The sequence below is a fragment of the Poecilia latipinna genome, unplaced genomic scaffold, assembly GCF_001443285.1.
Source record: "Poecilia latipinna isolate Pla-1442-1.1 unplaced genomic scaffold, P_latipinna-1.0 Scaffold1515, whole genome shotgun sequence".
NCBI lineage: Eukaryota > Metazoa > Chordata > Actinopteri > Cyprinodontiformes > Poeciliidae > Poecilia > Poecilia latipinna.
Window position 1 is genome coordinate 235,389 of NW_015114131.1, and position 26,916 is coordinate 262,304.

The 26,916-nt window shown below is 38.6% G+C and overlaps 1 protein-coding gene across 2 annotated transcripts in view; it reads right to left on the reverse strand.

The window, feature by feature from the left end:
* Positions 1-26,464, reverse strand: part of LOC106963261 (membrane-associated phosphatidylinositol transfer protein 2-like) — a 45,132-nt gene extending 18,668 nt beyond the window's left edge. Inside the window, exons 1-5 of one of the 2 annotated variants that reach the window (XM_015058076.1) lie at positions 26,263-26,464; positions 14,615-14,828; positions 3,029-3,243; positions 1,619-1,740; positions 1,000-1,233 (exon numbers count right to left, since the gene is read on the reverse strand). In XM_015058076.1, the coding sequence (XP_014913562.1) occupies positions 1,000-1,233; positions 1,619-1,740; positions 3,029-3,243; positions 14,615-14,692 (649 nt within the window). In that variant the 5' untranslated portion in view covers positions 14,693-14,828; positions 26,263-26,464. The remainder of the gene's footprint in view (positions 1-999; positions 1,234-1,618; positions 1,741-3,028; positions 3,244-14,614; positions 14,829-26,262) is intronic. The other variant, XM_015058077.1, reaches the window with a different exon arrangement.
* Between the last annotated feature and the right edge of the window lie 452 nt (positions 26,465-26,916).

The following is a 26,916-nucleotide window of genomic DNA, read 5'->3' on the forward strand; positions in this document are numbered from 1 at the left end:
CAGTTTATTCAAAAGTACAGTTTCTACCCCAAACTGCAGAGGTTACTTTCCAGAACTTGCCCTGCGACAGACTGGCGACCTGTCCAGGATGTACCCTGCCTCTCACCTGGAATGTTAGCTGGAGATAGGCACCAGAAACCCTCCCGACCCCACTAAGGGACAAGGGTGTACAGAAAATGGATGGATGGATGGATTTTCCAGAACTTACACGGTACGTTACCGGAACCCAAAGTTGAGTTTATCTAACTTAAAGTTTACTTTCTAGAATTTATCTGGTACTTTCAAAGAACTTTGAGACAGATTCTTCAAAAATACAGATTACTTTTACAAACATAGAGGTTACTTTTCAGAACTTGCACGGTACCTTCCCTGAACCCAAAAGTTTGTTTCTTTAACTTAAAGATTACTTTCTAGAACTGATATGGCACTTTCCTAGAACTTTGATTAGTTTCTTCAAAATTTGTTTTTCCCCCAAAAAGTACATGTTACTTTCCAAAACTTAAACAGTATTTTCCTAGAACCCAAAGGTGAGTTTATTTAACCTAAAGGTTGCTTTCCAGAATTTACATGGCACTTCCCCAGAACTTTAAGATTAATTGAAGAACTGGACACTGACTATATGTTTTGGAGAAGTTAGTGTCCAAAACATATGGATCACTTATAGATCAGCTTGTGGAAATTTATTGTTATTTTCCAGAACTTACTATCTTCAGCTCAGAGGCTATTTATCTTGAACGTAAAGATTATTTTCCTGAGGGTGCTCACTGTTAGCTACATCACTTTTTGAGCACTTACAAGGTTGTGCATGGCTACTAGAAGTGTTTAAGCTTTGAATAATAAGCCCACTTGTAATACATATACCTTTTTTTTACCATCAACCTCCATGAGTTTTAAGTTTTTTCAATATTAAAATAACTTTTTTTTTACATTTTGCTTTTTCTGCTCATGTAATCTATGAGTTGAGGATAAAGACTCTGACACCAGAACCCAAATACTTACCTACGTCGTGTATGAAGCGCTCGATCTTGGACTGCATGCCCCAGTATCTGAACTCCACCTTGCAGAGCTTGTAGGCGCACATGACGACGGTCTGACCAGGGTTGTGGTTGATCTCCTCGATCCAGTCCTCTGACAACGGGCCCCGTCTGGTTTTGATTGACTGGTACAGCTTGGGGTCTTCTTCCACCAGGTATTCATGGGGAGGGATGTAGTCCTTGACAATGTCTATAGGATCTGGATTGCGGAAAACACAATGGATTGTTAGACCAAGGCAGATCCGAGCTGCAGATATAACCAGAACCAATAACGAGCTGCCAGAAGAAAAATATGTAATTTTCTGTCTCTTATGTAATCAGGCCCTGCAGAAAGGTGTCAGCAGCAGACTCAACATTTCTTCTGCTCCCCAGTGAATTTTAGTATGCAGAGCCTCAACCCCGGCTCTTACACTCCTCAACCTGTGTGCCCCTGTTACAGCATGCCGCAGCTTCCACCGCAAATATCGCTGTGCCGATTTGGTTCCTGTTTATTAAGGGGATGACAATCACACAGAGGATCCCAAAGGAACAATTCGAGAGTAATGACCTGGAGAACGGGCATTTAGATAGATAAATAAACTCACCGACAGTCCTCTGTCTCTTTTCAGCAGAGGATAGATTGAAGACATCTGCTTGATTTCCAGTGTCTGGTTTGTAATACGTCTCAATGTCTATGGAGAATTTCTCAACAAATGGACAAGTATACCTGGGAAACAAGAGGAGCGGTCTATTAGGACGGAAACCAAATCCCAAACATAAACTCAATCTGTGAAATACGCAGAAAACTAAACTTTCTCTATTTGTTACTTTTGTGAGTGACTGTCCTGAAGTTTGTTGCTTGAACCAGATAAACTTTATTCTTTCTTCAATTGTTTTCTGGAAAAAGTTCTGAAATGCATTTAGTGAAACAAAGATATATCGAGTAAGCCTTCATGGATCTGGGAGTTGTCAAATACTGCAATTTGCTATGCCACACATTCATGTTTACTCGATTGAAATGTTAATTTCAATTAATTAATTACATAGACTTAATGAGTTCAAAATTGCTGCGCAGTTAATCACTTTTTTGTTTTAGAATAAAAAAGTCCTGAGTCAGAGCTTTTGTATTTGCGTGTTTCTGGTCATTTTTGTTTCAAAAAACAATCTGGTGGGACTCTGGAAAAAACTATTGTTGTGTTGTAACTTGTGCTAAAAGAAGTTAGCCTGTCAGAGAAGCTTTTCAAGCCTAAAATAGCATCTCAATGCTAAACATGATGCAGCAGTACAGACTTCCCCAGTGCTAATGTTATCATCCGCAGTTCACATTTCTGAAGAAGGGTTGTTTTATGTAATCAGGCCCTGCAGAAAGGTGTCAGCAGCAGACTCAACATGGAAGTTGAGTCTGCTGGAAGTTCCATGGAAGTTCCATGGAAGTTCCTTGGAACTTCCATGGAAGATCAGGAGTTCCTGAAATTCTGGGAAGCTGAATACTGATGAATATGATCTATCAAAGTGGGAGTTGCTGAAGACGTCAGCGCCGTTTGTTTCACTAATGGATGGGAGTCATGTTTCAATTAAGCCATCTGAAACTTGACTCTTTCTTGTTAGTGTCTTCCCTACTCCCCCAAGTTAAGAACTTGAGGTGAAGTCTCAGAAATGTTCTAGAAAATGGAAATTTCAAAAATTTAAAATGCTAACCAGTTGTTGAAACTGAGAACATTTCCAAAAGTAAAAAAAGAAAAATTGTTTTGAAATTTCCAAGTTTTTCCTAGAAAATTTCTGAGATTAATCTCAAAATGTATGTTTTATATATATATATATATATATATATATATATATATATATACATATATATATATATATATATATATATGTATATATATATATAAATTTAATGCTATTTTTTTTTATATCTGCAGTGGCCTTAATTTGCTGTTGCACTGTGGTGTTAGCATACATGATGTTAGCATGTACGTGTGACAGCGTCGCGCTGCCTTTGCGCGGTGTTTCCTCACCGGGTTCGTGTATAGGGGTAAGCATTCCAGGACTCCTCCTCCACACGAAGGGCGGCCTGAGGGAGGATGGCACAGAACCAGGACGGGATGTGTTTGCCGATGTGATAGACCTTGTGAGTGTACTGACCCGACCCTCCCGGGCCGTCCTCGTAAGGCTTGTTCTCCAGGATCTCCACTCCGCTGCCCTCACCGCAGCTCTCCTCTCTGCTCTTCTTCTGCAAGGCGGCAGGACGATGACGGCACAGGAGGAGAGACATGTTCAGATTCATCAAAGAGGAGAAAGGAAATGAAGCATACATTAAAACTTCTGCCTTGTTCACAGTGTTATTGAACGGTTCTGGGAAGTCTTCATACAGTTCCTTGTATTCACACCACTTCAGATTAAAAGGAAACAGTGGCTGAGGTGGATCGGTGGATTCAAAAACACTTTATTGTTCCCAAAGGGAAATTAAAGGTAACTCATATTAATTCAAGAAAAGTCAGTTCAGCTGCACAGCATCCAAAACAAGAAGAACGGTTTTCAAATAAAGCAATTTTCCACCAGAAACACAAGAATGAAAATTTGGAGAAAAACAAAGAAAAAATCTCAATGACAGTAACAGAGCTGCTCCGATGTGCTAAGCGGTGCAATTATAGAATTGCAATACAAGGATAAGATCGGTTTCGCATGCAACTATCGGCCGAACGACAGACATCCAAAATTAAGGAAATAAGAGTCAATTTATCGGCGCACCCCTGCTACTTTTAATAACTGCACAGTATTTTTTTCCTGTGCTATAAGTTAGACCTATTCATAATTTCTGCTTTAATATGCTATACACCAGATTTTTTTTCCCCACTGGCAGACAAAGGATATTTACAGGCGTGTATTCGCCTACAAATATAGCCGATTACTGATATTTAAAAAGATCAGATTTTGGCCAGTACCAATTTTTTTGTCTGAAATGTCGCCAAATATAGCAAGAAAGTCACTGATTCACCTAGTTATAGGTGACTAATAGCAAACGTGCAGACATGACCTGACGGCCTCTCACAGCAGAGCAAAAGAGCACAGAGTCTGATTTTTAGTCCTTTGCTGAGGTAGATGAGCTCGAAGAATAATCTCGGCTTCACACGTAAGTATCGGCCGATCACCGATCTCTCAAAATTCAGGAGGAAATCGGCGCCGTTAATTGGTACATTGCTATTTTTATTCTCTTCTATTAATTTTTGTTATTTTGCTTTACTCTCTCAGTAAATGATTTGCTATGTTGAAATACAAAGTGACTGAGGTGGTCACATTGACTGACGAGGACAGCTTTCCCAATGGGATGAAAAATTCTGTTGCAAAATCATCAGACCTTTGAGAAAACGCCAGGATTCGTTTTCTCCTGAGATTTAAAAGCAACCTCAGCCTCAAGCGGAGCTTCATCAATCATTGTGTGCTGTTCTCTCAATTCTCTGGTCTTTCTCTTTAATGCCCGGCTAAATCCCTGCAGCCCTTGCATAGCAATCCTGTCCGTCAGTCAGGACTCGTCCTACCTGGTCATCACATCTTGTAGCTGGGTGGATGGCGCAGCAGCCAAGCAAAGAGACAAGAAGCACATAAGAAAAAAAATGCTGCTACCAGGAGATAAGACAGCTTTCCTTTGAATCCCTGCAGCCAGAGTCCAGCTCTGACTCCGAAAAAGTTGTCGCCCGTTTATCTCAGAGGAACAATCGCAGCTGTCTATCAGTCTGGGAAGGGTTATCAGGCCATTATCAGGCAATTTAAAGTCTGCAGAGAGAAAAATTAATCAAACTGGAGACCGTTTAAGATGGCTGTCAATCTTCAAAGATGTGGAGAGAGCAGCAAATTCACCCCAGGGCCACACCATGCAAAGGTCAGAGAAATAGAAAAACGCTCCACCATGCATCCTACAGGCAGCAGGATCAGAACAAGACTGAATAAATGCAACTTGTTAGGAATGGGAAGGCCTCTTCCTTCAAAAAAGATTATGGAAGTGTGATTTAAGTTGCATCCAACAACGGCAATGTTGAGGTGTTTGACCACAACACCATACCAGCACAAACACTTCAATCTGACTCTGGAGTTCAGAGGCTGGGTGGCTGACACTGAGGGTCTGTAGTCGTTGACCCAACCTTGAATTTCTCTGATAATCAAAGTACTCCAGAGTGAAACGGCATCCTGTCTGTCTAAACTGCAACATGTAACAGGACAATGTACACCAGGAGGGGCTTCAAAAATAAAAACAAAACAAGGGCTCTGAATGGTCGAGATGAAGTCAAGATTTCTGTCAACCAAAGAGGAAAAATGAAAAAGAAAAAAATCAATGTGCATCTCAGAGTCAGTGTAGTATTTCATCAGGCTAAACAGAGGAGATTTCAGGATGATGTAGGGTGTTTCAACACATCATAGTCCAGTAGACACGGCTCCACTTGGGACCAAAGCTGTAACATTTGTTGCATTTTCAGGCGGTGCAGTTCGCTTTCACACTTTAACTTATTACACAAACATACTAGAGTTTGATTAAAGTGGACTAAACAGAACTGGGTTTGAATCCACATTTAGCAACTGAAACTCCTGACTGCAACTCACCACCTAAAGTTTCCGATGCCCTTCGCAACCACAGAGAAAGACGAGATTTCTAAACATAGATCCAGACGTACCAATGCCTCCTGGATGTTCTACATGCCTCAGGTAGAACATGATACAAGTAGAACATCTGTATGTTCTACCTGGATGTTCCTCTGGTCAGTATATGAAAACCCTTCATTCAGTGATATGAGAGGAAATGAACCAAACGAATGGTTTGATTATTAAAACCAAACCAAAATCAAAATTGTTCATAAACCATGTCTGACTGGTGAGCATGCACTGCAGATAGGTAGCATGAAACTAAAAGTATAACCAAACGAATGAATTATTTTATATTTTGATTCCAGAAAGAAAAAATATCACAATTAACAATGTAACAGTATCTGTATTAACTGATTTTACTGTAATGGCGAAACGTCCAAAACCCGAATCTCATCTCTGACTTTTAGTAACATATTTGATACATTGATGTGTTGTTGTCTCACTTTAAATCAAGCAGGGAACATTAACACCTTTCATTTGCTCTGCCCCAAGACAATCCGACGCCTGAACAGAATTTAATTATCACAGATAAGTTCAGAAGAGAGACGTCCAATCACTGGTTTCCTTTTGGCTCAGCGTGTCGCTTCCTCCCGATGAGGGGCAGCAGATGGTTTGAGCCACAGATTCTGTAAGACTTGCTGTTGCATTAGGCTGGCAGCTCTGCAGAGGGAGTCTGGGATTACACCATCAGTTTATGCACAAGCTTCATCTCCTTAAGAGGCTGTCAGACTGTTACCATCTGGGTTTGGTGCATGTGCATGGCTTGCTCTGTTACGGGAGACAAACTTTCTACTTTCACTGTCGCGGTTCAGATTTTATTTCAAGAATGCTTGTGTGCATCACTGGGAGTTCATTTTAGTAAAAGTCTCAGCAGTCCAGCCTTTTATTGAGTTACTGAGCTACATGTTTCCAATCTATCGACTGACTAAGAAAGCTTTAACTGTAAAGTATCAAATATCTTCCAGGACATCACTTTAAATCAATCTGCTGAGCGCTTTCACCTGGGAGGCTTTAAAGTTACAGTATGTAACTTTTATACAAAAAAAAGTTGTTTTTTTTAACATATTTGTTAAAATCATCATTAAATTGTGACTGTCAGACAGATAATCTGTGAAATAAATGAAGCTCCTCTACCTTTTCCCAGTGCTAACTGCAGAAATACTCAGTTCAGACAGAAAAAAACAATCAGAGCAAGGAGGAGGGTCTTAGCGCTGTCAATCACTCTTGTGCTAAGCTACAGCTGGTTCACCACAACATAGCCTGCCACGAATGCTAATGCTAATTAGCATGGCCACAGATGATAAATGGTTTGAATTGTTTCTCCTCCATTAGCACATAGAGCAGTAGGCGAAAACACAAGCATGATTGACAGCGCTAAGACCAGAGTGTTCTTTATCTTTACCTTTACTTGTAAAGGTGTGGAAAAGCTATAAAATAAATGAATCCTTTACTAAGACAATATAATAAGCTCAAATTAATTTTTTTACACGTCACTTCAACTTGAGTTAATTTATTTTGCGTTTTTAACATAATCACTGCAGATATTGGAAGCCCTTAAAAACACATGAGATTTGAGTTTATTTTTTAACGATTCATTTAGGCTCCAGTGGCCTTTATTGAACATGGAATAGACAAGAAATAAATTAAACAAAAATGATGGAAACCTTGTTAGACTATATGACATAATGACATTTTTACTATAAAATGTAACTAAGTTTAACTTCACTCAGTTAGCAAAGTCAAAATAGTTCAACAGTTGGTCATAGCAGGACAATGATAAAAAGTAATGACAAATAAACAAAGAAATAGTTCTGCATAACTAGACACAAAATGAGCCAGAAATTATGACAGATTCTAGTTTTAATGAGTGAAACAGTCCAAAACGTTCATATGGGACTGTTGAATCAGGAGGCAGAAGATACTTTGTTTCCACCAGATGATTGAGAAGTTATTTTATTGCATCTGTAGTAACATTGGTCGCAACAGGACCAGGAATAACTCTAGGTGAATACAAATCATCGTGATCATTATTAACAGCCAGAGTGGGGCGTTCAGGGTCAAGAACAAGAGCTTAGATTGAATATGGAGCTCGCTCTCCAGAAGACTTTAGGGAAGCGACGCAGTAATGAAGGTCAGAGGAGGCCAACAGCTGGAAAATTGCTGTAATCTAGCAGGTAATGTAATTTAGGTGAGGAGCCAAGGGCCTCAAATGATCCCCTCTGAGACTGCGGTGTGTGAGCGCCGATGATCGGAGCAAAGAGCAGAACAGATTCAGACGCAGCGCATTTATCATAAAAAAACAAAAAACGATCGGACCGTCACACAGACGGCTGATCATACAGACACAACAACTATCAGTTTAGACAAACAACTCTACCTGCTGCAGCAACAGGAAGAGAAACACACTGATAAAAGCAGATTAATCAGCTTAATCGTGATTAACTGATTATTGAGATAATCTTCAATTAAATTAGTAATCAATTAACTGTTAACTGGCCTATACAGACTCAGAAAAAGGCAGCTTGCTGAAAGAACAACACACTTAGAGTAGGAAATAAACTTCTTTGTCTGTAAACCTGCTCCACCCAGGAGTTCTCAAGTGGCAAAGTTTTAGCTTCACCTGGTTGAAATAATATACATTAAAAAAAATCTATCTATGCTATCCGTTTATTAATAATTAATGTTAATGTTGCAATAATCAATCAATTACTCGCATGACAGATTAAAATAAGCTAAATTTTTAGTAGTATGTTTTCATAGAGCAATTTTGTTTCCAGAGACTTCATAACACACTTTATTTATGGTTTCAGTTAATTGTCATTTTTATTTCATGTCATGTTTTTATTAACTATGATTAGAAATTATTATAATTAACAGAAATAAGGTCTTTTAAGAATCTATTTGTGTGTAATTAATTTACATAATGTTTTTCACTTAATGATAAAGTTTCTAAAACAACTTTTAAGAATATTCTAATTTATTGAATGGATGTGTGGAAGTTTGTGGTGGTAATGTGTAAACATTTTAAAAGACATTTGAGCGTTTTAAATAAAATACTTTCTAATATAGCTATAGATATAATATGAAAGGTATGAGAACTGATTCATGGCTCCCAGAGCGTTGGCAGCGTCTCTGTTGACCATGAGTGGTGAATTGTAACACACGACTTTCCCGAGGATCTCGTTTCGGCCGGGCTGAGTCCGTCCTTAATAATTTATGTGACAGAACAAACTCGACATAAACCAGAGATAAACCTGGAGTAAAACATAATCCTGGAGAAAATCATGGGGGTCCAACCTGCTGTCCCCCTGCAGTGATGAATTTTCACAAGTGTACACGAGCGGTCGCCATAACAACGACATGGACTTTGTGTTAGAACTCTTGCTGGCACACCTGGCTTGTTGATTGGCTCGTTTTCTTCTGAACAGAAAACTCTGGGCGATAAACAAAAGTGTATCTTCAAGAAATATCAATGATAAAACTGAATTTATGTCACTTGTTTTTGATTTTAGATTCCAGGTTTTAGAGATGCACTGGTCCAATATTAATATTGGTATCGGTCCCGATATTGAAAACATTTCTAGATGGGTATCAGTGACAATGTGCCTGATCCATAAGTACAGATCTATTCAGTCTAATTCTATGTTTTGTGCTCTGAGCGATGTCATGCTTTATTGTTTATTTTACATTATATTTAGATTTCCTAATTACACGTTTTAAACCATTTTAGGTTTGTTGTTTATTTTTACAATTTATTTTGTTTCACATTTTTGCATTGTTCTCGTCAGTTTCAGTTTATTATTTTTGGTTGGTTTACTCCTAATTGTGCCAACTGAACAAATTAAAGTTTTTCTACATGCTTGTCCAAGAAGCTGCTGGTGTATGTAGGTGTGCTGTAGTGGTGCAGAGTTATCAAACAAATTGTTATATTCAGTACATTTATGTCTGTTTAAGAAAAGAAACACTAAGTCAATTCAGTGTTGTTTTTATTTATCAATTTGGCTGATGGTAAACCTCAGATATCAGTATTGGAAGTGAAAAAAGTGGAGCGGTGCATCTCTAATCAGTTTACAACACAAGACTTTGAACTTGGTGCTTCAGTGAAGCAAGAGTAGGAAGGAGAAAACAGAGCTAGACAGTTTACCACCATGTCTGTGATCCCCCCCCCCCCAATTTTATTTATGTTCAGCAGGTTTTTTTAAACTTTATGTTGGAAAAGAAACAGAGGGCATAACTTTATGAAGCATATTTGCAACCTATTCTTACAAGGTGATTAAACTGAGAGCTGATGTGTATGGTAAAAAGTTCAGAAATTGTTTTCTTTCCATTTTCCTTGACTAGCTTCACTGCTGATAAATAGCATCTCCACAGTGTGATGCTAGCACCACCAATATCATTTCTACCCGTCCAGTCAGATTTCGGTGGATCACCATGCCTCTGTGGGTTACCTTTTTCCTTTTTCTTGGAAACTGCTTTACGCAGCCTCCAAGCTTCCGCCTCACAGAGCAGCCCTTCCCCTCGCCTTTCCCACTCAGCTCCTTCAGACTAGCCAACAGCAATTAGCAAACACCTGGTGGGACTGCACATCTGCTGAGCTCATTATAGGAACTACTTCTCAGTGCGAATCTAGTAAAAACGTTGTTAAAGAGTTAATAAAGGAGCCATGTTGTGATGACTTCCTGAAGTCAGAGTTTCAGGAAGGGCAGGAGTTTCTTAAAGAGACAGAGGCCCAATTTCAAGGTAAAATCTCTTTTAAGTTATACTAAATATATACAGCATTTGTTATGCTGGCAACTGAAGTTAACATAGTTTCTTGATTATGCTATGAAATGGCACTATGTACCTGGAAAACACGTGATACTGTCCCTTTAAGCATTAATAAAAACCATTTGTGTTGATGCAAAGCAGTGGGATGTTTATATGTGGCTAAAAACCAAAGTAGCTTCAAGCATTGTTTTCTCAAGAGTGGTGGCATCCAAGTACATATGGCAATAAGTTAATAGCAATTAACTTATTATTAATAGGTGTTCTGAATTACAAAAATGCAATAAATATCAGAAAGTACATGGGGACACCTTTTCTTTTGCTGACAAAACATTTAAAAAATACAAATCTTCCTCAACACACTGGTGAGAAAAGCTGTGCTGTTTTTTATGTTATGATAATATTACATATTTTATTTGAGTGATGTTTGAATCTCATGTTACTTTATCCAGCAATGAGCTTCAGACACCAAGAGTCGTCATGGCGACTGTACCACCACGTCTCCCTCTCTGTCTCGTTCACGCCACAAAACCAAATGATGGCAGCAGCTGCCCCGCTGCAGGTGATGTCACCAGTTACCCCGGCGACAGGCGCTCCAACTGTGACGCCGAGGAGCAGGAACTGTGTGTGTGTGTGCGTGCGGGTGTGCATGTGTGTGTTTAACTCTGTACAGTCATGTATTTGTATGTTTGTCCACATAAGCAAAGTTATGATAAAAAGAAGCAAACGCCGTTTCTGTTTTGTGTCTGCACAGATCTAGCTCCTTAATAACTTCATCTGATCAAATTTAAATGAGTCTGAATGTTAGGTTGCATATCTTCCGTTGCAGTTTAGAATAAACGGCGTAAAAAGGAGGAATGGACGCGGCTGTCGCTTCATTGCTATTTGTCAGTAATGAGCTTCATGATCACAAGCTGGAACATGTCGCTCTAAAATGAGATCCTTTGTTTAATCTGCCCTGATTTACGGCTCCTAAGTAAATACAGGATGCATTCATACTGAGATGTTGCTTTTTTAATGACATTTTAATTGTTTTCACAAAGTTATGAAAGGAAGCATAAAGCCCAGACATATGGAGCACCATCTGGTCTGCAGAGTGACACCGTGACCTCTCAGCAACATTTTCTCTCAGATCCTGTTCTACAGGAAGACACAAGGACACCTTCAACCCCCGCCCTCCATTACACGTATCAGATATTACCTGAAACAAGGTAATGCTTCGTAACCCCCACTAAAATCATCATAGCTGCCCCTGATCCAGCCTTTTAAACTCGGATAATACGACGCAAACCATGGGGGGGTTGGGGGGGGGTTACGCTAAGTTTGAAGTATTCCTTTAGAAATAACCAACAAAATTCAAAATAACTTCCTTACACTTTATATTTGCTTTTGAGGTGGTTTTTGGCTTTTCCGATAACTCGCTAAAAAGTAGAAGGAAACTCATTTACTGAATAAGTTCAAACCTCCAGCTGAGAGGGGAGGCCTCAACCTCCTGTCTATTACAGTCATGCGTAGTGTCGATATCTGATGAAGTTACGGTTTATGGAGTCCTGCTGGTTTGCTCCAAATCACAAGATATAAACAGGCCTAATGTACATTTTCTTTTTTTCTATTTGAGACCTTTTAAAAGGACAGTATTATGTATTTTCCAGGCACATAGTGCCATTTCTTAGCAGAAACAAGTAACTATGTTAGCTTCAGTTGTTATCAAATATGTCTTAAAAGGCGTTTAGTGCCTTGAAATTAGCACTAAACTAATTTCAAGTTAGTTTAGTCTAAAAAATATCCTGCTCTTTCTGAAACTCCACCACCTGATTAACCCTTTAGCAACGTTTTTACCAGCATTGCACTGAGAAGTAGCTCTTACAATGAGTTCAGCTTATACTCAGTTCCACTAGGTGTTTGCTAATTGCTGCTGGCTAGTCTGAAGGAGCTGAGTGGGGGAGACAAGAACCTCGGAAGCTGCAGCTCTGAGGAGGAGCTGCGTCTTCGAAGGTGAGGCTAGGTCCACCAAGGCATTTTAAACAGGTTGCCATGGAGATGAAAATATTTTTCAAACGTGCATGAAAGAATCATGGCAACACTTTTTGATAAGGGAATAACATTATAACATGATGTAAAGCTCAAAAAAGTCAGTTTTACATGACCCTGCCCCTTTAAAAGTTTGCTCAAAATTAGCATGATAATTGGATTGAAACATATCTGTAGTTTGGGTTTCATGATAGAAACAATTTATATGAGTCTATTATACACAACTTGTGTTTTCCCACTTGATAGTCGCCATAACTCCAGTTTAGATTAAACACACCAACCAATAAGCTGTCAGCGTACAAATCCTACATCACCAAGTTTGTTTTAGTCATTTCCATTCCTAAGATTTATAAAGAATATATATATGAAAAAACACCTGTAGAGTCTGTAATTTTTATTTTCACTTACAAAGACTCTCTTGACCACTTCAGCAGGTCGACTGGAACTGTACAAAAGAAGCAATCAGTAATATAATGTTTCCTCCTGTCAGCTAGTTGTTGTAGTTACACCAAAGTCTGTTTATGAGAGACTGATCTGGTATCAGCAGACAACTCATCCAGCGGAAGACTCAGCTTCCGTAATAAGCTTACTGAGTGAGAATCGGGGGAAAAAAAGAGAGAAAAACTATTTAAACCACTTTGAATTGCTTTGATGCTGAAAATGTGCTATATAAATAAAATTACCTTACTTTACAAAACTTTCTCTTTGTTGTGACAGAAGAATGTAATACAGATAACTTTGAAAGAAATCAAACTGCTCTGCCTTCTCCCAGTGCTTCCAGTGCTGACTACAGAAATACACTGTTTGACCAGAAACAACCAATCACATGTCAGCTGTGTGCTGCTGTTACACTGGGAAAAGAGTTCAGTTGCACCAGAAGAGGACCAAAGATTAGAAGAAGGCCAAAAGTATGACATGTAACTCCGACTTACTGAACCACAATTCAAACGTTGAGAGGGTTTCTCACTAGAGCAATGAGAGGAAGCAGCTCTCTGTTGAGCTACACACACTTCTTTCAAAAACCTGTATGTTTGTTTGTTGAGCAAACAAAAACTGCTTTGATAAAAATTTTGTAAATTTTGTTCTGTTTTCATTGTAAATCCTGAAGTTTGCTATTTAACTTTTCTTTCTAACCCCACAATGAAGGCATTCTTTACATCTCATCGGTTTTCTAAAATAATTTTTATTTTTTGCCAAAACTGATTTTAACCAAAAACAAACAAAAAAAATTGACAAAAGATGATTTAGGCAAACAAAAACAAAAAAATCCTTTTTGGCAAAAGATGAGTAAGGTCTTTATTTTAGAAAAATGATATGTTAAAAAAAATAAGTCTCTAAAGCTGCAGTTTGTATCTTTACAAAAATATGTTGTTTTATTCCCCCATATTTATTAAAACGGTCTGCAGAAATGCACCGCTCCCAATCAAAGCCAACCAATCAGATTCAAGAGGAGGGACTTGACGTTGTCAATCAAACTCGTGTACACAGTTCAATGTGTTAATGGTGGAAGAGCATCTTTCCATTACAGGAAAATCGTTTTTCCGCCATCATTAATACTTATGCTAACTAGCCTTAGCAGTGTTGGCCCACTATGTGGTGTAGTTGTAGCTTAGCAACAAGCAAGTGAGAAAGGGTGAGCACGAGAGTGGTTGACAGCGCTAAGACCCTCCTCCTGGCTCTAATTGGTTGTTTCTGACTGAGTCACACCAGGAAGAATGGAGAGAAGCTATTTTCCCAGACTGTCTGTCATATATTATACTGTCACAACATCATGATGATTTTAACAAATAGCTTTAAGTAAACAGAGTGTCATTAAAGTGTTTCATAACTGGGCCATGTGTCTCTGTTTTGGAAATCCAAAAATGGTCATCCCACCATGTAAGTGTATCTGACAAGTATATTAATAACAGGAAGCTTTGTTTAGCTTCAAATTGCATTCGTAAATGAAACAAAGAGGTTTAAACCAAAAATACTCCATAGTTTAAAGGTTCCTGACAAAAATTATTTATTTTCATTTAACCTTTAGTTTACCAGGAAAATCCCATTGTGATTAGAAATCCTGGCCAAGATCAGTGGCAGCACACAGACAGATTACAGAGCATTCACAGCAAAATCAGAAAAAGTTAACACCGTTAAAAGATTCCTCCTGAAAATCAGCAGGAAGTGCTCACCTGGATCATGTAGAGCTGAGCGATGCGGTACTCCTCCACACTCATCGGCATGGGGATCCGGTACTCCTTGATCAGCATGGCTGTGCTGGAACAGAACCGACTCTGCCTGCCTGCGTTCGCGGGGTCTGAAGGTGAGGCTCCTCTCGGTCAGGCTTTGCTAACCCAGCAGCATCGTTAGTCAGCGAGGAGGCAGCCGTCTGTCATTTCCCCCCGCCTGAGACAGAAAAACAAACGGCATTCAGTGTGGGGAGGAAAAAAACGACAACTCTATAACGTCCCTTCAGCCTCCGGCTTACTTACAAGCCATAGGAGGAGTTAGCATGCTTGTCTGAGGGATTAAAGCCCTCCATATACAAGCCAACACATCCTGTGTGTGTGCTCCAGCAGATCTATTACAAGGTAATCCACTGACCCAGCAGCAGCGCTGAAATCCTCCTGCAACCTAAATCCCAACTCTGTGGCACCAAAGATGCAGCAGCGATGGCACTGAAGGACTAATCTTTGGTGTGACCTCTGCAGGTTCTCTACCACTGCAGTGTGGATGTATTTATCTATCTGATCTGACTTTTATTTAGCAATTTCTTAACTGCCTAAAGCTTTGATTAGAGCTGGACAATAAATCTGTAATAATAATCTACTCAGTTTCTCCAGAACCAAATATAGAGATCCAGCATTCAGCTTCTATGCACCACTAATCTGGAACAAACTTCCAGAACACCATAAAGCAGCCGAAACAATGAGTTCTTGTAAATCAAGGCTAAAACCCCCACCTGTTTAGAGTTTCTTTTGAACCAAATTGGAGCCAGGAGGCGGGTCTTAGTGCTGTCAATCACAGTCATGTATGTGCTCCTCATAACATCCCTCTTTCTCTCTGCTACATTACAGCAGGTTCACCGCAAGAATCCTGAGGCTCGTTAGCATGGCCACTGATTTCCCTGCCATTAGTACGTTTAGCAGCGTTAACATTTTATTGTTGAAATTTTGTATTTTGATTTTGATTATTTGTTTATTTTGTGATGTCCTTTTGTAATGTTTGTAAAATGTTAAAGTTGCTGAGGCCGTAAATTAGAAATTTGTTTCCATTTTGATTTTGCCTTAAAGTATTTTTTTATAACTTTATTGTAACTTTTGTGGTGTGAGCCCCAGGAAGGTAATAGTCAGTGGTCTAGAGTAATGGGGATCTCTTAATAATAATAATAAAAAAGTACATAAGCATGATTAACAACGCTAAGACCCGCCCCCTGACTCTGATTGGTTGCATTTCTTCAGGTGGCAATAATAGCTTAGGAAGGAGGTGAAGGGGATCGATCTTTCCACAGATTATCTCTCATATTATACTGTCACGACATGCTGACAGTTTTAACAAATCTGTAAACAAAAAAACATTTCTGTGAAAGTTACACACATTAGCTTTAATGGTGGAGGATAAGAACAACAGACAGTTTCTTTCAGAACAGCTTCCAAACTTAGATTCTGCTGACCCATGATTCAAATGAATGGCCTGGAGGCAACGTGTGCTGTGAATTTCCACAACATAAATAAACTGAACTCAATTAAGCTGAATTAATAACACCCTTCAGCTCATCTGCATTGTTGGCTCATTTTCCTCTTGACACTGTGTGTAATGAATCCAAACATTATATGAGTTTCACTATGCTGAACTGAATCACTGAAATAAATTAGCTGTGGAAAGCTATTTGATTTATTAAATGTACCCACATGCCTGTGCTATCTGTGTTGATTTAATGTTAAGCTTTTCTTTATGTTATTTTCCAAGTAATTAACAGAAAACGAACTGAGCATAAAGCTAATACAGAAAATGTCGTTTCTTTCATTCTAAAACAGTCTGTGTTTACATTTCTCTTTTCCGATTTCCAATTTTTAGAAATATGGTGGCTGCGATGTGGAAACCAGACAGACAATCTTATAGTGCTTTAGATCTCTGAATGTAAATGACTACATAAAAGGACACTGAGACAAGAAAGAGGCTGTTAGACTCTTATTGCAGTCGGTGAGTGTAAACTAATCACATCCTTAAGAGGACGGCTTTTCTTTTTTCTTTCCAGTGATCCAATTACATGTTTTGTTTACACAACCACAGCGGACACTCCCTGCCCTGCCATACTGGAATCCTGACGGTCTGAGCCTTTACAAACCGTCGGGATTCATGATGTGTGTAAAATTCACCAGGAACTGGCTAACAACGAACAGCATTTTCTCAGATTTATGGTGACTTTAGAGGAATACACATAACTGTGAAATTGATCTCTCCCTCTTTACAAAATTTCTTTTTTCCCCTTTGTAGAGCCAGAGAAAAATAACCTGAATAAATCCAATACATTTTTTTATGATGTCATTTATAAAGAAAAGAAAGGTAAACCCAGTTAATGAAAATGTTTGCTAACTACACTTAAATTTTGTATTTACTCAGATTATGTTTATCTACTATTAAAACTGGTTGGATTTGAAACATTTAAGTGTGTTTTTGGAGGAGACGGGGAACAAAAATAGCTGAAATCTGACAAAATAAATACTGGCAAAAACTTTACTTTTTTGAGTTTAAATCATGTTATAATGTTATTTCCTCATCAAAAACATAAATAGAGTGTTGCCTTTATTCATTCATGCTTGTTTGAGAAATCCTTTAATCTTCCATGGCAATCATTCAGCTGTGCAAAACACCTGGCTGAACTTTGCCCCGTTTCTACCTCACAGAGCAGCCCTTCCCATGACTCCCCCACTCGGCTCCTTCAGACTAGCCATGAGCAATTAACAAATGCCTGGTAGAACTGAGCATCTGCTGAGCTCATTATAGGAGCTACATCTCAGTGAAATGCTGGTAAAAACATTGTTAAAGTGTTAATACAGGAGCCATGTTGTGATGACTTCTTGAAGGCAAAGCTTCAGAAAGAGCAGGAGTTTCTTAAAGAGACAGAGACCCAATTTCAAGGCATTAAATAGCTAAGTAAACTTTCTTTTAAGTCATATTTGAAATTTAGAGCACTTTTGTAACAACTGATGGTAACATAGATACTTAACATAGATACTATGTGCCTGGAAAACACATAACACTGCCCCTTTAAGAGTCTAAGAAAGATCATTTTGTTTTTAGTAAGGCTTAGCCTATAAAAATGGTGTTCTGGGGAAAAACATTTGCTTTAAAAAAATAAATGGATAATAATTGTTAATAGCCTAACCTGAAACTCAGGCATGTTAGACGTTTTTCTTCTGTGTCCATGGAGACGGTTTAATGACTCCCATTGCTAATCTAAAGACACTAACTTCTCAGCTCTGCCTTCCTTCCTCGCCCGTCTATCTGAGCCGAGTTCATCCACCTGCTGCCATGTGAACCAGGTCAGCCAATCACAGACTGAGGAGGAGGGAGGTCATGCAGAAGCACAAACTTAATCTTCAGCAGATGATAGCAGGCTGTAAATCTGAGAGGGGAGGGAGTTGGACACTAGAGTCTAATGGGAAGTGTGTGTAAGGTGTGTCTTCATCTGTGCATGATTAAGCATGACTGTGTGGTAGAGTGGGAGACCATGGAGGGTTTGTTAAGCTTCATCAGCTTGTCATTTAATGAAAATATTGCTTTAAGTGGCTACAAACAGGCATTAATTGCACTACATTAGTAGCATATTGAGAATCAGATTTGTGGGCTTTTAGTTTTAGATGTTTTCTTAAACAAAAAAAAGAAAAATCTGTGAGAGATAATTTACCAGAAAACAGCAATCGGTGTACATCTACTTTAGTCACGACCTACTAATTCTGATTAAAACTAAAATCAATAGGTAAAATCTCAAAGAAAAAGAGAAACCAGAACTGGTCAGAAAAAGGCTTATTGGTGGATAGTGGAGAAAAATCAGAAACAACGTAAACCTGACCAGAAATGGAAGGAAGTAACTTGAAATCAAAAGGTGACATAAACCACCGTCAGACACCTTAAAACTGAGCAAAGAGACAAAAGCTACAAAAGAATAAAATCCAGAGGAGACAGAGACTGATATGCAAACTGACAACAGGAACCAATAATTAGAAATGTAACAAAGTGACCACAGAGTGAATCTGAAGAGACTAAAAACCAGAAGGAAGAAATTCAAACAACCAGAGAGACGGAGCAGAGCAAGCAGAGAATAAGAACATAAGATTGTTACTTCTAAACCGTTTTTTACCTTTGTCGTCTTTCCTCATTTCATACTTCAAGTTTATACTAAGCGAAGCCACTATTTTTCATATCTGCCATGCTACCATCTACCAGCAGGAGGCGTTATTAGGATTTTGGTCAGGGGTCATAATCCATCATGATTCATAAAAATCAACTGGCCCAATCAGGAAATAAATCCAAAAATCAGTGCAAATGAAGTTTACACTTACATAAAATACAAATCCAATTTGAAGATTTCCACATTGTTATGACCATTTATCTACATAACTCAAAAAAATAGGGCAAAGAAAAATTAACCATCAGATGATGGGTTATGTAAATGGGTGTGAAATTATTTATTTACAGGTACAAATGAAAGTAGAAAGGGAGGAAATAGAGTGCTGGGGTACAAAATGAGGAAACGAATAAAATCAACTAAAGACCTGCTCATTTCAGTTGTAAAAATTTAATCAATTTGAATAACAGGCTGAACTTGTTTGATATCTGGGATCAATTGGGATGGATGTATTTTACTTAAAATACAAAAAAAGAAGAATAAAAACAACTAAACAAGCCAAAAGGGTTTACACTGTCTAAAAGTCTCGATCTGGTTCATATTTATGTGAACAGAGAGGAAGCGGTACAGATGGATGCCCACAAATCACAAAACATTCTTACTACTCCTGAAAATCATTAACTCTATAAAACCCAAACGTCCAGCCAGGACTCTGTGCAAACGGAGGCTGAGTGCTGATGAATAATCAGAGGAAATATTTTCCACTGAGTCCTGAAGAGAACGAAGACCCCCACCCACACGAATGAACATGGGACAACCGACACGTACGCAGAGGAACACACTGTCTTTATAGCCTGTTTTTGTTGTTGTTGTTTTTTTTAATGCAAACTGACTTTAATGTTTTATTGACTCCATCAGCTCAACGAGCGGTGAGTCAGCACATCAAACACGGCGGCCTCCATCGACTGAGCCGGACCAAGTGAAGTGTGAACCACAAATGAAGGCCAAGGAGTAGGGGGTTTAATGATCCGTCGAAAATTTAGGAGTTTATCTCCTTTTAAATTGTTTGGACAGCAGATCGGGTATCACGGATGGAGCCGCTTGTCTGGAATGGACAACGGTTCAGATGATGAAGTAAGCAGCAGCTGCATTCAAAGAAAACAGAAACCTGAATGATTTGGGGGGTTTTTTCAATTGACATTATGGACTCATTTATAACTTCTTCATCTCCAAATCTTTGGATTTCCATTCCGAAAACTATGGAGTCTAAGATGTAGTGGCCATGTTTTGGTTTTGACATTTTATATTCTGGTTAGTTTCTTATTGATCATTAACTGTGTCTCAAGTGCAAATGTACGTAAATCCTTGTCTATGTTCCGCTAATGTCGAAAAAACACAATTTCGCAATAGTTTCCTTGAAATAAGAAATGAATTTGAATCAGTACGCTACTTCACATGATAAGTAATTTAAAAATCACAGCAGTAAACAGTTACGCAAGATTTATTCATAATTCAGCCATGTCTGCGCTCCCCATCCTGAAGCTTTCTATAAGTAAATATTCTTTAACATATGATGTCCAATGCTGCTTGTTCAGTGTCACATGTAGATTACTAAAGACTAGAGACTCTCAGATCTGTTTTAGTGTAGTGGTTATTTAGCAGCATCATGTCCCACAGAGTTCACAGCCAAAATTCTTTTAAATAACATTAAATTAGCATAGAATCCAATTACATTTTACTTCATGTAGCTGGATTAAAACCCACACCACTGTTATTTTTAAGCTGCAGATGTAAAAAGAGTGGGGAACACTGATTTTGGCACTCCTTGGCTCGTAGGCTTCTTGGATTAATTTGTTTCTGTCTCTATGGCGAGAGGCTGAGGTGGGCCACAGAGCAGGCCACGATTCTCTTCAAATATGACTTTTACAACATATTCTGAAAAGGTCCATATTCTGCATCTTTAGCTTCAAATCTCAGCCAAACAGAGGCATTCAAAAAGTCAGAAGAAAAAATATCAGCTTCAAAGTACCTGATACAGAAGGTGACTTCGTCTCAAATGTAATAAAGTTAAAATTCAAATTAAGTTTAAATTTGCAGGGTTTCTCCTATAAAACTAGCTGACTGCGTCGGTAGGGCTGCCTACTGTGTATTTGAAAATACCACTTGGTAGCTATGTGTTATTGGAAGACAGCATTAATAATACTTAAACACCAACTACAGTCAAAGACAAACATTTATAAAACCTGGAATAAATAAACAAACAATGCCAGGCCTGGTGGGGAACAAGTAAAGCCTGGTGGCCCACCAGACTTATTATACACTGAGGGAAACCCTGTTTTGATATTTCTAATATGTTCCAGTTAAAACAAATCTGTACAACTACAACAGAGTATTAGGGCTAAGAAATGTTTTATTTTTTTTACATTTCAAGAATAAAGTCATAATAATGCAAGAATAAAGCCAGTGTTCCGAGTATAATAAAGCTATACGACTATAAAGTCAATATAACAAAGTCAATATAATATGAGCGTAAAGTCTGAATAGTAAAGTCGAATATTAGGAGAACAAATTCCACCACAAATAGTAATTGAAAGACAAAATGAGGAAGTTGAACATCTTGTGAAGTTATGCTTTGGTATCAATTTTCCAAATAAGTCAATACTTCATTTTTTAACACATCAGGATCAAATTATCAGTAGCAAGACTAGACAAGTTAGTCGCGTCAGATCCTGATAAATAGAAGCTTTGCTCTCATTTTACAACTTGTTTGCATCCTAGTAACTACTGTGACTTTATTCTTGTAACTTAAAACAATGAAAATCTCTTAGTCTGGCTGTAATACACCATCTTAGTACAACAATGAGGCAAAGCTTAAATTTAACCTACTACAGTCGGCTGAGGATGATGAGTCAGAAACACATTTCCAAACAGCTTTTTCATGAATGCAAATGAGCTTCTAAGCACTGAGGAAAAATACCACACACCCTCATGGAGTCATTTTCCTGTAGTGAAGACTTGGCCCAGAAAAGATCCCTCAGTCAGAATCTAAGTGTGGCTCCATTCAGTCAGTTCACGGCAAAACAGTCAGCTTTGTCTGCGCTCGTTGAATAGAAACATCAATGCTAACATCAATGCTTACTGAATGAGAATATCTCCACAAGAACACAAAATCTGAAAACTGTAAGGTGAAATGAAAAAAAATGACAGCATGTATGTATCAAAACCAAAATACCAATAAGTAATTGTCATTGACAAAATTATTATAATCGTAATAAAAATTATTTTTCTACAAGCCATGTAATATTTGTTTCAGCCTCACATTTGTGTATTATAATCAACATAATTTGAAAACATCAGTCTGTGTGATCAATCAATCATAACGTTTCAGTAAATATACTTATTTTTGAATATGACTAGTTTCTGGTGCTGAACGATTAATCATATTAATTGTGATGAATCGACTATTGAAATAATTCTCAACTAACTTAGTAATTGATTAATCGTTAACTGACTGGACTCAAAAAAGGTACCGGTAATTTGCTGAATTACTTGTGTGTGTGTGTGTGTGTGTGTGTGTGTGTGTGTGTGTGTGTGTGTGTGTGTATATATATATATATATATATATATATATATATATATATATATATATATATATATATATATATGATCTGGTTGTTTTTATATCTCATGCTGAACAACATGACCGGCTGAGGAGTCATCATAAGGGCCTGATCAGCCAATCAGAGACTGACTGTGAGAAACGGGCCACTTTGTCCTAAACAATAAGAAAACTTATTCCTCCTATATTTGTTTTTCTACAAGACAGAGAAAGAAATTTAACTATCCTTCTAGGAAAAACCTATCCCCAGTGAATTTAATAGAAATCATTATTTCAAGTTCATTAATCAAATGCTGTAATATTCTAAAAGCTTTGTGGACTTTGTGGAAATTGGCTAGTTAGAAATAATTTGACATGCATTAACATATCCAGATGACATTTCTTTTGAACATACTGCTTAAAGACATTCATATCTTGAAGGATCAGGACGCCAGTTGTGTTGGAAACTAGGTTGCTATAACAAAATCTAAAATGTCCGTCATCAATATTTTGAAGAGACTTTGTGGATGAAAGGTCAGTTTGTGCATCTTACTACAGGTACCAAAATGAAACTAACAACTAATAAACATGGAGAATCTCAAATTCTCCATTGGAGAATCTCAAATTTGACATTCTCAATCTTAAATTGAGATCTATCTCAGCAGATAAATAGGTAGATAAGGTGCATTAGAAGCTTTCTCTTCTTTTAAGGTAGCTAAAAGTGTGACAGAAAAAAACTGGCAGTTAATTTGTTCATCTTAAGACTTTCTGATTAAAAACACTGATCTGTTCCTAGAAGCTCTTTTGTAAAGGACTGCAAATAAGGGCTAATACAAAGAGAAAATCTAACAACGTTAGATTCTGAGAAGGTTTTCATTAACCATTTGCTACAAAATAAAAACTCCAAGGGCATTTTAACAGATGTAGCTCTGCATATACGCAAATAAATATCCAACAAAAGATTCAGCCTGCTACCTGGCAATTCCTTGAATTGCCACTTTTCTCTGCTGCAAGACTTATATCTCTATTATCTTCATAAATCTCTGCAGTCGACTCTTTGTTCATTCCTCTTTGCAGAAAACCTGAATCTATGTCAGAATAGACGTCGTGAGGACGTAAACGTCAACTTACAAGCCTTCCAGTAGATTTTCCATCAGATTTACCTCTGGACATGAACATGCCTTCATCTAAACCGGTTCATTGTAGATCTTGATGAATGTTTATATGTTTGGTTCTATGACGATTCAATAAGGATGGAGTGTTCAAGATGGTCTGCTGTGTTGATTATCTGCCACACGTAATGTTTTACAAAAAGTTTAAAAAGTTACATTTTAGTATCATCTGACAAATTCAACCTTCTTCCACATTACATTCCCCTACATGGCTTGTAAGACTCTATATTGCTTTCTGTCAGGAACTCTTCCAAAATAAAAGCCAGATTAATTGAAGCGCACGCCTAATACTTCTATCAACAGATTCTAGTACTTCAGGTGGGCTTCTCACGCTCTGATTGATTGATTCATGTCCCAGCCTGACTGGGGATGAACCGGGCGTGGTTTTAACCGGTTCATCCCCAGTCAGGCCTGGCCAGATTCATCTCCATTTGCAAATCCTCATCTTTTGGATCAATTTGATTGGCTGCAGACTGCATTTGTTGATTGGTCCGTGGTAATTGGCGAGATGCTGAGGTGCAAATTGATCATTCCAAGGTAAATCCTTCCGGTCCAAACTTTTTTATCAATTGTGGTGGAAAAGCGCATACACCGTCAACTGGAAGGGACAACATGCAACGGACAAATGTATCGAGAGATTTCAGAGGAACTGGCATCCACAGGGTGAACACGCAAATGGCGTCATCAGCACATCGACCACAGCTCTGCAGTTAATGTCTGCATAGAACCGCACGAGCCCTTAGCGCGCACCAACAGGCTAAGAGCTTAAGGGGACAATCATGTCTTGATAGGTTCAAAGTCTTATATTCTTTCCATAGTGAGATAAAAGAAAAGCTTAAAGGGGCAGCATTATGTAAAGTTGACTTTGAGCTTTACATCATGTTATGATGTTATGTCCTCATCAAAAACATACCTGCAGTGTTGCTTTGTGTCTTTCATGCATGTTTGAGGAATCCTTTAATCTCCATGGCAACCACTCAGTTGTTTAAAATGCCTGGCTGGACCTAGCTCCACCTCCGAGGATAAAGCTCCTCCTCGGAGGTGCAGTTTACAAGTTTCTGCCTCACATAGCAGCCCTTCCCTGTGGCTCCTCCTCTCAGCTCCTTCAGACTAGCCAGCAGCAATTAGCAAACACCTGGTGGGGCTGCACATCAGCTGAGCTCATTAAAGGAGCTACTTCTCAACACTTGTAAAAATGTTGTTAAATGGTTAATAAAGGAGCCATGTTGTGATCACTTCCTGAAGGCGGAGTTTCAGAAAGAGCAGGAGTTTTTAAAGGGACAGAGATCCAATTTCAAGGCGATAAATTACAAAGTCATATTTATTTTAAGTCATATTTGATGTACATAGCATTTTTATAACAGCTGGAGGTAACTTAATTATGCTTTAAATGGCTCTATTGGCCTGACAGACAGATAATAATACTGTTTCTTTAAAAAGTTTCTTTCTAAAGAAACCCAGCAGGCTGCATCGAGTCATTGACTTGCAGCATTTAGCAAATTTTAATGAGTAAAAGCAAAAAAATAAATGAAAACCATGTGTCGTTTTGGTTTTTTCCCCCCACTGTTATGCACTACTACTTTTGCTCACACAAAATCCCAATGAAATACATTGAAGTTTGTGGCCGCAAAGAAAAAAATAATGCAAAAAAGTCAAATGGGAAATGATTAAATAAAAAATGTTCAAAGCGCTTGAGAAGCATAAAAGTACAGCCTGTTCACGTTTGCTTGGATTCCATGGGATCCATTTTTCTCCAACGTTGCAGCAGGACGTGCAGCAGTCGGATTTCTGAGTGGGATTCATGATCTCACAGTTTGCTGCACCACCAGGATTCATCTGGTCGACTCGCTCGGCATATGGAGGAGTCGTGCTGCTTTAACAAGATCCCCTGACTGGATTTGTCTCTGCATTTGTTAATCACAACACACAAGCCAGCAGGGCCGAATGACTCAGACAACATATGCAACAAGTAAACCAAGAGAGACAGGCAGGCTGGTGATTTTCTTCTATTTTTTTTTTTTTGCATGATTTTACAAAATACAGCCAAATCTCGTGCAGCCAGCTTGCCCAAAGCGGAACTGCAAACGCAGGTTTTCTAAGTCCTCTCTCTGTTCCGTGTAGTAATAAATATAGTATTTGATGATTTATTTCCACACTTGGCATCAGGACTGAACTGAGTTTGCAGCAGATCATTACTCACTGCTTGACAGGAACATAAAAATAAAGCCTTGTATGTTTGCTTAAAAAAAACCAGAAGAAATAAATCCCATTTTATGGATGTATAGAAAGCTAGCTACACTGCCAAGTAAAAATAAACTTCAAAGCAATAATTTCATTCAATTATTCCAGCCAATTAAAAGAATCAGAAATATATATTTGATATTAACTCAGACTCTGCCAAAGGGAAACTTTTTTTTTTCTCCCAGAATTGCAGTTTAATTCAGACGTTTTTGCATCTGGTGAGGAGATTAAATTGACTTGCAAAGCGCAGCGGTTAGATATTTCAATTCTGTCAAAAGCGAGTGTTGTTTCCCCCCCCCACCCCTCACACACCTGCCACATCTCAGGAGAGGATGACAACAGCCCCGCCACCTGCAGGTTGCTGTCAGAGCGCTCCGAGTCCAACAGGCAGCAGCGTGTCGTTTATTTTCACACGAGAAGGAAGCAGGGATGAAATCTCGATCAAAGCGGATCTTTCGGGTGAAAGAAATGTTTTACCTCTGGGCTGCTGGATGGATCCACATGCAGGGAAAGGAGCGAGAGGAGTGCTGCAGATCCTGATCCCGGCGAGACTCTTCGGTTCACGCGGAGGCTCCCCACCACATCCCGGCCCCTCGGTAAAGCTCAAAGCGCCCTCAGCTTAATAAAATCCAAGAGAAGCTTTAGATTCTGCCTCTCCTCCACCTCTCTTCACTCTCTCTCTCTCTGTTCTGCTCTCCTCCATCAGCTGTCCCCACCTCCTCATCACAGAGGAAGCTCAGTTACCATGGCAATGCGTGAGGCTGGAGCCCGATTGGCGATGGTTGTTGTGATGCAGCGGGTTTGGCGGCGCGGCCCCACCAGAAACAGATTGATTGCCTTTTCAGCGGGGACGGTTGCGTAACGCTGAGCCAGAATCAGCAGATATGATGGAATTTATTCTCAGTGATAAAAAAAACAACAGAGTTTTTGCTGTTTCACTGTAAATCACAGCTCCTAAGGTAATTAATGAAGATATCTGAGATAACTGAGATTCTACTTTTATATTTTAAATCATAAAAGCCACCTTTGGCATTTCTTTTTTTTTTCTTTTGCAAAAGTATGTTAGTTAAGGAAGCAGCATAATGTGTTTTCCAGGCACATAGTGTCAAGTAACTATGTTAACTTCAGCTG